We start from the raw sequence: 12,506 nt of genomic DNA on the forward strand, positions 1-12,506 counted from the left end.
GCGCGTCTCCCTGGGAGGTCTGTTTCCTCCACTAGAAGTTTTAGGTACTGGCGTTGAGAACCCAGTTCGCTGGATATTTATGCGTGATACAGTGGAGCAAGATGATGTGGGCAAACACTCAGATCTGCCACGGAGAATATTTTGATATCGCTCTTCATAGCGAGGCATTAATTACGTAGTGGGATAGCATAACATTATCCTCAGCTGGCAGCTAATTCTTTGATGTTACCGTGGTAATTATGTTTGCTTGCATATGCTAGATTATAACCAATCCTACTACGTTTATGGTCACAAAACAGATTGGCTGTAACTAATTTTATTACTTTTGCTTATACACTGATTTTTATTTGGTCATTTGTGGCCATTACAAATAATTTGTATTGAATTTTATTGTATATTGAAAATTACATATATGAAATTTATAAAGATGGATTAAAAAATCTTAAATTATAAATTTAGTTATTTGGTGAACTAAAGTGGTAATTTTTCTGGCTCTTTCATTAGCTCTCTGTTAACTCTTGTTGAAAACGTTTGTGCTTGATTTACATATTTGGTTCTACTCGCGCTGAGTATTTACGCAATGATAACAATATATTTAATATGACCTCATATCCAGTTTTATATCTCCTTCTTTCATTCCCAAAAATCACTGCCACTAACACTGTGTCTTGCAGAATCTGCTGCTAAACCACCACCGCCGCCACCTCCGCCACTAGTTGACATGCGTAACGCGCTGCTTGTTGTCGAGCTTGCAGCGGATACTTCTTCGATAACAGGGAATTGAACTATAGCTTGTTGCTTACCGTCACTCCCCATTGGTTCGAACTCCTCTTCAGCTTCTTCTTCATCTTCTTCTTCCTCGTCTGACTCAGCAACTAGTTCATCCAATTCAATTTCCTCATCAACTGCTTCAACCATGCCAGCTATTTCTAGCGATGATTCACTAACAATTTCTTTCAAGTTGTCATCCAAGTGAACCGAAAACGTTGTACTGGAGATTGTAGTGGGTAATTTCTCAAGTTTCGGTGTTGAATTAGGTGCAACTGTTATGTTATATTGTTGTATAGTCGCTGATGTTGTTACTTTCTCAGTACTGGCATGTGTTTCGAATTCTGTTTTTAGAAAATAGTTTAACGATTGTGCAGTTTGTTCAGTCTGCTTTTGAGTTTTTGATGGGTACGGGGTAGCCTCCTCCTTTCGCTGTTTCACATTTTTTCCTGCATTCGCATTAATCAGACACTTTGCAGATGTGCTAACTTTTTCACTATTCAAAAATTCGGTATCGTGAGTTGTGTCTTTTTGTTGCCGATTTTTTTTTACTGTAGGCGATTTTTGTTTACCATTTTGTGGACTTTTTGTTTTCTCCTTGGCTATATGTTTATAGCCTTTTTTTGCTTTTGCTTGAGTCCATTTTCCCCTCGCCACTCCAGTCTTTGGAGTTTCAGTAAAAAGTTTATGCATTCGTTCCATGGTTTCCCTTAACGTCGTGTTGCACTGAAAGGAAAATTTACAAATTTTAAAACAAGATAAGAAAAGGTCAAAACAAGTTAATTTTTATTGTAGGTAGTTAATAGCTTAATCTCTTCCCTATCCAGAATTAACCCCGACATACCCAATGTATGTCCCTCTTGTAACGTGTCGACACATGACACCAACCATCTTTTCAATTGCAATGTCGAATCAACGCCTCTAAGACCCTTATCTCTCTGGTCCAACCTAAAAGTGAGTGAATCAGATGTTGTCAGTTGCAACCTTCTGCACACATTTCGGGATTGTTTTCAAGACTATTTCAGCATTATTTTAGTACAACTTTTAGTTTATGTTCGGCATCATATGCAAACAGTTTCGGTACTATTTCCGGAATAATTTCTGATCATGTTGGGATTGTACACGGGATCATTTCGGGACTATTTCAATGTTACTTCGCCAACATCTGGATTGTTTCGGAAATGTTTTCGGGACTTTTCAGAATTTTGGCGCTAAAATTTTTGGATTATTTTCGGGATTTCTTTTGGTATCGTATTCAAACTATTTCGGGGACAGTTCTGTAATAGCTTTATATAATTTCGGTATTGTTTTTGAGATCAGTTCGGGACTATTTGGGGACTGCTTTCGGGATCACTTTGGGACTATTTTGAAATAATTTGAGGCTATCTATGTTATTTTCGGAATAATTTTGGGAAGAATGTAACACTATATATTATCTCAGGATTAGTTCGTGACTATTCCGGGCTTATGGCGGGCACATTTTGAGGACATTTTAGGTATAATTTTTTTAGTCAGGATTGTTTCCATGATTGTTTCACGATTGTTTCCGGACTATTTTAGAATTATCTCCGGAGTTCTTCCTAAGACCATTTCAGGATTTTTGTGAGCGTCAATATACCCGCGGCAGGTTTGCCTGTCCTAAGAGGCTACTAAAATACCAAATTCATTCAAGGGCTTTTGTAGCACAACCTTTTCAAGGGTTTGCCAGCGAAATATATAGAGCTTCTACAACCCAATTGTCAACCTCAACTACCAGTGCGAACCACGTTTCTTTAACAGCCGAGGCTCTGGCGACTCCAAGATCCTCATGTATCTAGGAGGTGGGAGGCTGGTATGGTGTAGAAGGTTTCATGTGGTCATGCCAAATAATTCCCGAGATGGTCGAGCTAGTAATTTAATGGTGCTTGTTACCGGAACGTACCGGATCTGCATCCCGCAAAAGACCATCAAATGGATAACACTGCCCAAGGCCTTCGTGGAGTGTCCTTGTCGCAACAAATTAAATGGGGTTACACTGAAATGACAGTCCTTGGTCGGGAAAAATCCTGAGTCGCTCCGGTACATAGAACCGACTGCCTTGGGAAACTACAGGCCTGCCAAAATACTGCCCTCAGAACCGCCACGGGTTGTCTTCTTATGTCCCCAGAACACCATCTACATAATGAGGCGAGAATACTCCCCAACAGGGAGAGGAATGAGATGCTAACCAAACAGTTTCTGTTGAATACCCAGAAACCTGGGCATCCCAAAAGTCATCTGATTGATGAGCCAACACCGCCCAGGGGCTTAAGGAGTCATCTCCGTAAGTATTATGAGGAAATACGGCACCTGAGGACTCAGCCGTATGAAGGCAATAAACACAAGCAGGTCCCCAGCGAACTCCACAAACAGGCGTCGGACCTTTATGCCAGGAATTGCCCGGTGAATCCAGTACTCAAAGAACAGTACCCAAAACTTGCGGAAGAGGAACGCATACACCCCAGGGAAAGGCGAGTCACTCTAGCTCAACTTCGATCTGGATACTGTAACAGGTTAAACTCTTACCTATCCAGAATCAACCCCGGCATACAAAATGTTTGCCCCGCTTGCAATGTGTTCCCACATGACACCAACCATCTCTTTAATTGTAATGTGGAACCAACGCCTCTAACACCCCTCTCATTATGGTCCACCCCTGTTGAAACTCCAAGTTTCCTTGGACTCCCGTTAGAGGACATTGGAGACAATTTGTGATTGGTCGCACCTACTGGATGGGGCCAAGCACTGCTGCAACAACAACAACAACAGTATCCTTATCGCTACAACAACAACACGTAGGAAATTATACCCAAAGATGGCTTTGACGGAATTTTGCTCTCTACTCTTCTACTTCTTGTTTCAGTGGTTGTTCACTCAGTTACTCACTTGTGGATTCATTTTTATTACAGTTTTCGCTGAAAAAACATCCTCAAAGCCTGCGTCGTCTTTGGTTTTTCCATTCCCGCCAGAATGCATAGCCATTATTTTATCTTTCATCTGTGCGCTTCGTTCGGTATTATCTTCATTGACAGCTACATGATTCTCACTTCCGATGCTACTACTACTGCTAGAAGTATTTTCACTATAATCGCATATACTTTGATTGTCTGCATTTTCTTGTTTATCTAGAATATCCGCATCATCATTGCTTGAAATTGAGATTTCAGAGTCCACATCTTGCAACAACATACGCTTTGTTTGCTCATCAGCACCATTTCTACATACGTCATTACCATTCGCAACGACTGCAACAGTAGCTGGCAGTTTATTTGTTGTTTGCACAATTAATGTTGGAGCAGTTACGTCTGATTTTGGTGCTGGTTTTGGTAATGATTGTGTTATGACATTTTTTTGTTCATCAATAGGTTTAGCAGCAGCGCTCTTTTGTTTGTTACTTGCCTTATGTGGTTCTCGTTTCAAACTTGATTTTGTTGGTATAATTTGAGGTGTGCTCGGTAGCATTGTATATCTCTTTGCAAGTGGTGCACCATGACTTCTAGCGCTTAAGGGATTTGCATAGGCATTGTTTTGCTCAAGCGCTGCTGTCGTTAAATGCACTCTTGAAACGGAAGTGGTTGTCATTGGAGAAGGATGCACCGCAAGTGATGTTACTTCTTCATTCAAATGACATGAACTAACATCACTTGATAACAAATTAATATGCGATTGAATTCTACCAAAATTACGATTATAATAAAAGGGCTCAATACGCGAAAAACAAACTTCGTCTTCATTAATTTCCGTTTGTTGACTTGTACGTTGCTCTTGGAAGAATTTTGTTTTTGCATCTAAAATTGCATTACGATATTCCAAATTAGGACTTTTATTTTCTTGGTCCGTTAAACCGTTAACATTATCATCCATTAGTTCTACCGCTGGTTTGTTAGGTTGCTTTAATTTCTTATTGCGTTTTTCTTTTCCGTTTTTCAATGCAAAAGGCTTTTGTATACTTTTTAAAACTTTATGATGATAAATGCCAACTGTTGGTGATGGTTTTGTGTGATTTTCTGATAAACTGGATACCACTTCGCGCATTGTATCGGCTTGTATGCGTTGGCGTTCTAAATAATTACGGAAGTTCATCTCTAACTGATTGCTCTCATTTTCCAGTTCTTGAATACGCATTCTGTGTGAAAATAAAAGTAATAGGGAATATTATGAGATAGGAATGTTTAGCAGTTTAGGGGGTGTTATCTGGAAGCAGGCCCTTTCCGAAATGGCGAACAAACGGCAATTGCCTTTGCCATACTTTTCGTAAATATTGTTTAAAAACTTGTTGCTACAAAGACACCAATGGATTTTGTCTTTTCTTGTGAAACTTTGATATTGTTTATCGCAATATGTAGAAAGGTAGAATATAGCGTTCAAAAGGTGGGTCCGGCCAAGGCAGGATGACATTGCGATTGAAACTGTTGTTAGATTTTAGAATAGGCATAATGATCTCACCTAGCTTCGTATACGATTTGATCGACATTGCGTTCTTGCTTGGAAATGCTTTCTACCATTTTTTGTAATTGTTTCTGGGTATTGACAACATCTTTCAATATAGGGTCACGGGGTTTATTATCACAAAATGGCATGTCTTTTGTACGCGCGGAGGGATGAGCCTCCGTTGGACTTGATCTAGAATCCTATACAAAATTATGACGCGTAAGCAAAACTTAAAAAAAATGTTATTCAAGTTTAATTTTAACTTTATAGTTACCATTTCTTTAACTACCCTGCGTACTATCGCCTCAGTAGTTTCTGTTTGTGCATTAACATCTGATACAATTTCTGTTTCACCATTAACACTGGGTATGGACACCTTTGAAACTCCCACTTTGTGTACATCTTGAATTCGCTGCAATAATTCGGAGTGTCTTATTTCAAATTCTTCTAATTGATGACCTATACTTTCATTAATCTTGTGCGCTTCTCTAGAGAAATCATATGCAGGTAGTTTTGTGATATGCTAGGTTGAGAAAAAGGAACGTTTTAAAATTTTTTAGTATTTAATGCTTAATTTGTATCCTTGTTACCTCCACTAACTTCTCTTTATATTGTATTCTCAAAAGTTCTTTTTGATGGCGCAATTTTTCCTCAGACTCTTTTCGTAATAGTTCGCGTTGTTTATTTAGCGCCTTTTTCAGTGATGATTCTATCTGAAATTTTGAAAAATCCACAGATAAAATATATATTCATTCATTCATTAATTAGCGCTTAACCGCCTAAGCGCTTTTGGCCATTTCGTAACAAGTAACGCCTGCTGTATTGCTGTTTCACGATAACTGACGCCACTTGGGAGCACCAAGGGAGGTCAAGTCTTTTTCCACATACTTCTCTCTACTCAGTAGAGGTCTCCCCTTTCGTGTGCGCCCAAATTTCCTGGCCGGAGCGTCCTAGCCCATTCGCATAACATGACCTAGCCAGCGAAGCATTTAGGTTTATATTCGCTGCACTATCATCATATCTGCGTAAAGCTCATCATTATACAGAACAGAACCATAAACCTTTCGGAGAACTTTTCTCTCGAAAAATCCAAGAGGGATTTCATCTTTCCCCAATACCGTCCATTGTTCTGAGTCATACATCATAACAGATATGATGAGCGACTTGTAGAGCGTGATTCTTGTTCGTCGAGAGAAGACTTTACTTTTCAATTGCCTACTTAATCCAAAGTAGTACTTGTTGGCAAGAGTTATACTCCGTTTGATTTCTAAGCGCATTTGTTATAAAATATATATGGTTTATGCCCGGTTTTTCAATGCGAGTTTAAACTACAGTTAAAGTTAAACCTTTCCACTTTTATCGATAACATAAAATTTTGCCGCTAATCTCAGCTTAAGCAGCCGAAGTAGCTGGGTTAAACTCTACTCTACTTTAAAAAAAAAAAAAAAATTAAAAAAAAAATACTTTAACTGTAGTTTAAACTCACACTGGAAAACTGGGAATTAAAATAATAAATCTTTTAACACATACTCGGTCTAAGAACTTCTGTCCATTCTTTGTGTGACGCATTTCGTGTACCCAATCAATGTAAGTTTTTTCCTCAACAGATTCCTTTTGCTCACCAGCTGTTGCACGTCGATAAGAAAGGTCCACCTGTACCTCCGCCGGCGCGTTTAGGGGTTTACGCTCCTGACGCTGATTGGAAGATATAATATCTCTTGAAACTGATTTGAAACTCTCAACGCATTTGGAGAATTGTGTTGCCAGTAAGTCAATTGCTGAAACAACTGCGCCGACTTGTCTCCTCTTTCGTTTCGTGTGTGTCATATGCTTCAACTGTTCCATAATTCTTTCAAGGCTGCGATTTAATTTTTCATAACGGCGAGTGCGGACTGATTTTGATATTTTTGTAGTTGGCATGATCAAGCCTTTGCTACGTAAACTTTCAAATTCTGCGGACATTTCTTTAACTTTATTCGATAGCATCAATAGGTATTTGTTGAGGTATTTTATATTTCCACTGGGTATTTCCGTTTTCGAGCGACGTATTTCATGGCTACGCGCAGGTGACAGAAACTTCTCTGTGTTGCTTACTTCGCCATTTATTGGTGTAGTTTGTGTTCCTTCGGTAACAAATCCTGACTTTATGGATGCCATTTTTTTCATGAATTCCTCTTTTTGCTTCAGCAGATGCCGTAATAGCAGCAACAACAATGACACATTTGTATTACATTCATATTTATTAATTATACTCGAACTGAATGCAGAATCATTTGAGGATTTACCAAAAATAGCTTCTAAAATTTCTTTAATTTCGTCCACTGTAAAACGGAAGTGCTGCGCGCTTTCAAAATCCGGAAGTGTATTACGAAAAGGTACCTCTGTGCAAAATACTGACAGTGAAAAGTGGCAATTTTGTGCATACAAAAACTCAGCAACTAGGGTGTTCAGGGCCAACACAAGTGGCGAGAGGGTCAACCGTTGCGTGGAGCCACCACCAGTAGTTGTTGATGTTTGCGCCAAGATTTGCCGGCCTAAAAAATGGTAACAAAAGTTCAATAGTCGATTTTAAAATGACTACCACATAGCCGGTGCACTGCATTACCGACTACGATGTTATCGATGACGACGAATTGCCATGGGAATGCGATGCACGAATACCGTAAACAAAAATGTAAACAAACGAAATTTAGGAATGAAAAGATGAAAAGCGTTTATTCCATTGGATGCAGTTCTACAGTTCCAGCACCATTCGCATATTTATTATCCTTATTCGAATACTCACCCAATGCAGTTTTATTAAAATTTGATATAAGATCAGTGCGTAGCTTTGCTTGCAGCGCCCGCGCCACATCGTCGCGGTCCATCCAATCGCGGAAATGCTTCTCAAACTCTTTGGCAGGTATTTTTGTTAAATCCGTCAAGTTAGCTTTCATATCCATCTCCGCATTAGCCATATTGTTATCGATGTATATAACACAAATAATTTTCCTTTTGATGAAAAACTTTATTTGGCTTTTTAAAATGTTTATTTTTGTTATAAGGCTCGAATAATTACCAAAGTCACGTTTTTTTAATTTTGTGTGCCACTTCAATACAATTTGAATTTGTACAGGCCGAACGCGTATAAAATATTTCTACAACGACCTCCCCTATTTTACACTTTGTAAAGCAATTCGCGTGCAACGACAAATGACAGCAACAAAAAAAATTACATTGACATAGAGGAGTGTGTTCAATGGAATCCGTGTTACCCAGTCGACCATAAACAGAAATTCACATACTAAATCGAAGAAAAGCTGGCGAAAAGTGGTTTAATTTTAAGAAAATAATGGCGAATAATCATAGTCAAAATAAAAGAGGTTTAAATTTAGTATGAGCTTTTTTGACAGATAGCTCATAGAAAATTATGTCAAAAAGTTGCACCTAAATTTAAAATCTATTTTATTTTGACTATGATTATGCGCCAATCTTATTAAAAGAAATTGAAATGTCTGCCTGCTACGAACATTATTCTTTTGTCAGCGATGGCGCTACACATATAAACAGTGGAATTTATCGTTTTTATATGTTTTATAGGTCGGTGTTTGCATACAAATATATTTGTTGCAGGAACTTGTTGTTGATTTTGAACACACACTTTTTAGACGTTTATATGATATTTTTAAAATTTCATTATAATTTCTCAAATTTTTAATACTTAAAAAACTTCTTTAGATAGAATTGAAATAAAAAAGTCGAATTGTGACACAGAAAGAGTCGCCGTGCGTTAATATGATACGAAACTTCAACAGAGCTGATAATCAGCAACAAACTTTGTGTATGTTGTTCCAATTATGTTAAATCTCATGTCGAAAATTGTGTTTCATATACTATGTGCTGAGCAGATATTGAACCAGGTATCAAATCGGAAAAATTTAACAAACAGATAAGAACATATACGTAATTGAGGGCTATTTGTGATCAGTTACACCTATTGGATGGGGCGAAGCCCTGCTACAACAACAACAACAAAAATGTAAGCAGTTATTTAAGCCCAATTCTAAACAAAAATTCCGTGCGTGTGTTTTCCCTTCTCCAATTCCTCGTATTCTAAACAAAAATTCCTTGTGGGTTTTTTCACTTCTCCCTTTCCTCCTATTCCGAACAATGTTCGAAAAAGCGGAAACCGGTTATGGGAGAAAAGTTGGTATTATGAATGTGATTGAGAGGGAGATTTCTCTGCCATTTCTTAGTTGTTTCACTTGTTAAATTAAAGGGAATGCATCAAAAAAGTTAAAGGAAATTGGTTATTTTAAAAGAGAACACTTATTTGTACAAATTTTTGCTAAAATATGTACATCATACCACAATATTCTTTATTTTAAGTCAAAAAGTATATCATAATCAACGGAAGAGCTTTTGGTATATTTGATGCAGCCATCCAGAAATTGCGCTAGGATATTTGAAGAAGGCTTAAATAGATTTTGGCATATGATATGAGACGAGTTCAACTCGACTTGGCCGCCAGATAATTGCTTTGCTGAATGGAAGCAGGCAGCTTCGGCGGATTTGTGTTATCGCGCCGTCTTCTTTTATTATGCTTCTCTGTTGGTATAGCTGTGGCAACAATTCATTACTAATTTCAGTGAATACCACATGAAATGCAATACTGCATTGTTTATATTTTATTTCTTAATTTCAAACAAATTGACAAAAATAATTACACTTTCTAAGCAAAATAACAAATGCGTAAACAAATCTCAATTGACAAAACAGCTGACTTCGAAAATTCGAAATACCTATTCCCCAATTATTGTTCTCCCTAGGAGAAAAGAATTGGAGGAATTTTCCACGAGAATAAACAAATCCGCGAGAACAAAATTCCGAGGGAATGTTTAGAATTGGGCTGTTTAAGTTGTATAATATCGGCAATAAAATAATAAAATTGAGAATTTCTACATTATAATTGAATTTTCAGTAAATGGCACCGACATTAGTTCAAATAATTTTTTTAGCGCGTAATATAAACGCATTATCAAATTAAGGACTGGTGGCCATTAGGGGAAAAGAAAAAGTGTCCAAGAACGAGGTCTATTTTATGGGTAAACCCCCGGTACAACGATAATTTATTTAAAAACATATCAGAATGTTTCCAGCAAATTTTGACGTATCTTATGACATTATTTTACAGAAGTAATTACCTAAATAATTTGCAGATGTTATACTGTTTTCACACAGACGGCTTATTGAATAATAAAGGCAGTTTTATACATTAAGACGCTTATTGAGCTCAATCTTCCCTACAAAATTCGAATCTATTATTATTTCATTAGTAGCTAATCGAATGCCTAATGAAGTCAAAAGCATAATGCAACTCTGTTGGCAGCGTTCCGCTTCCGTTTCTTAGTTTTAGGTGTGTTCAGTGCTTAAAAATGTCATTTGTCAAAGCAAATGTCATTGTCTGCATGGCGGAACGATACAAGGTGGCCGCATCGAGCAGCTGATTATAACCTTTTTATTTGATTTGATACATCAACTACCGGCGCAGTACGATTTTGACATTTGTCCATCGAATTTACAAGTACATGGAATTTTTTTTGTTTGCTGGTATGTCACCATGCTCCCACCTTGTATCGTTCCGCCATGATTGTCTGTCTCATCCTTCATACTAATCGAGCAGTTACTTCTGTGTGAAAGCAAAAAATTTACGATTTCATTAGCAGGTGAAATGAGATCATTAAGTTTCTGTGTGAAAACAGTATTACTTTTCGTCATTGACGGAAGACGATATACTGAATGAATTATTGTGTAATTTATCCCGTTTCCCCTTTTATGCGATGTAACAAATCGTTCTTGCATATTTGTCAATAATTCGGTGCGTTCAGAAAGTTATCACTAAACGACTGAGCAAGAGTTGTATTTGCTGAAAGCGCCACCAGACAACAATAAAACATTTTGCCGCTTTCTTCGCTTTGAAGTGAACAAAGCGTTTATGTAAATCTACCTTATCTTTAATTGAATGAATCAAATACTCTGTGGTTCGTGGATTGCATACGATATGTTAACCAATTATAAGCCACCATCCAGTGAGTTTTCTAGCTCATTGGGAGACTTGACAAGAAGCGGTCGTGATATTTTCGTACACATGAGTTGTGAAAGGCAGATGTCGCTGTTGAGTTTCATTTAAACACATACGGAAAAAGGCCAGGTGGCGAAATTTATTTTTGAAAAGATGGTTTAATAAAGGCAGCGTTGCCATACTAAAGACAAAATTTACAAATTATCTGGCTCACGAATTTCACCAGATCTGGATTTATCTGGATCAAATCTTTGCTGTAGCATTTGTCGTCATGCGGTGGCAAAATCCTGAGCTAGATAAAAAATTTTGCATGTAAATGCAATAACTATGATTAGAGCCAGATAAATCTAGATAGAAGTCTGGTTCAATTTGTAAGCCAGATAATTTGTTAATTACTTCTTTTTAGTTTGGCAACGCTGCCTATATAAACCTACTTTTTCAAAAATAGATGTCGCTGCTTAGCCTTTCGCCGTATGAGTTAAATGAAAAACAGCGGCGACATCTGCCTATCACATATCACGTGTGCGAAAATTTCACGACATCTGTTTCTCAAGTCTCTGAATGATCAAGAGCATTCCCGTGAGAATTGGGCGTGAGCCGGAGCTGTAAAACTCACTGGATGACGGCAATTGATATGTAAAATTTGCCGTCTTCCAGTGAGTTTTAGAGCTCCGGCTCATGCTCACTTCTCACGGGAATGCTCTGAATCATTGAGACTTGAAAAGCAGATGTCGTGAAATTTTCGCACACGTGAAATGTGATAGGCAGATGTCACCGCTGTTTTTCATTTAACAGGCGAAAGGCTAAGCAGCGACATCTATTTTTGAAAAAGTAGGTTTATTAAAGGCCGCGTTGGCAACCTAAGAAGAAGTAATTAAAAAATTATCTGGCTCACAAATTAAACCAGACTTTTATCTGGATTTATCTGGCTCAAATCGTTGTTGTTGCATTCCCTGCAAAAATTGTTGGATTACGTGTTCCATTTTCTTCATGTTGGAGTACTCTAACAATACTCCTTTGTAATGCGTTTACGGACCACCATCAGCCGATCATTGCTCGTTTTTTAACGACCGTCATCACGACACGATGACGATCGAACAGAGTTGCCAAAAGTAAAATATTGCATACGAATAACTAATAATAAAATTTTACTATGGCAAATTACATGCAAAATTATTTATCTGGCTCAGGATTTTGCCACCGGATGACGGCAATTGTTAATCTGGCT

At 37.8% G+C, this 12,506-nt stretch overlaps 1 protein-coding gene across 4 annotated transcripts; it reads right to left on the reverse strand.

Annotated features, from left to right (window-relative positions):
• Positions 1-314: 314 nt before the first annotated feature.
• Positions 315-8,415, reverse strand: unc (uncoordinated). Of its 4 annotated transcripts, none has more exons than XM_067784840.1 (8): positions 8,276-8,415; positions 8,003-8,222; positions 6,748-7,751; positions 5,808-5,930; positions 5,492-5,740; positions 5,233-5,417; positions 3,673-4,912; positions 315-1,494 (listed from the first exon to the last, which is right to left on the reverse strand). In XM_067784840.1, exons 2-8 carry the CDS (start codon positions 8,172-8,174, stop codon positions 634-636), a joined length of 3,834 nt encoding a protein of 1,277 aa, XP_067640941.1. In that variant the 5' UTR covers positions 8,175-8,222; positions 8,276-8,415; the 3' UTR covers positions 315-633. The 4 variants fall into 4 exon arrangements, with proteins under 4 accessions (XP_067640941.1, XP_067640943.1, XP_067640944.1 ...); XM_067784842.1 differs by having other exon boundaries at positions 8,003-8,208; positions 8,276-8,412; XM_067784843.1 differs by having other exon boundaries at positions 8,003-8,232; positions 8,276-8,353.
• Positions 8,416-12,506: the final 4,091 nt, after the last annotated feature.

Source organism: Eurosta solidaginis, chromosome 4 (assembly GCF_040869045.1).
Source record: "Eurosta solidaginis isolate ZX-2024a chromosome 4, ASM4086904v1, whole genome shotgun sequence".
NCBI classification, from domain to species: Eukaryota; Metazoa; Arthropoda; class Insecta; order Diptera; family Tephritidae; genus Eurosta; species Eurosta solidaginis.

Coding starts and splice junctions, on each gene's coding strand:
- unc (XM_067784840.1), bottom strand. CDS start 8,174: ATGGCTAATGCGGAGATGGATATGAAAGCTAACTTGACGGATTTAACA. Junction 7,752..8,002: donor TTTTAATAAAACTGCATTGG/GTGAGTATTCGA, acceptor ACCATTTTTTAG/GCCGGCAAATCTTGGCGCAA. Junction 5,741..5,807: donor ATAAAGAGAAGTTAGTGGAG/GTAACAAGGATA, acceptor TTCTCAACCTAG/CATATCACAAAACTACCTGC.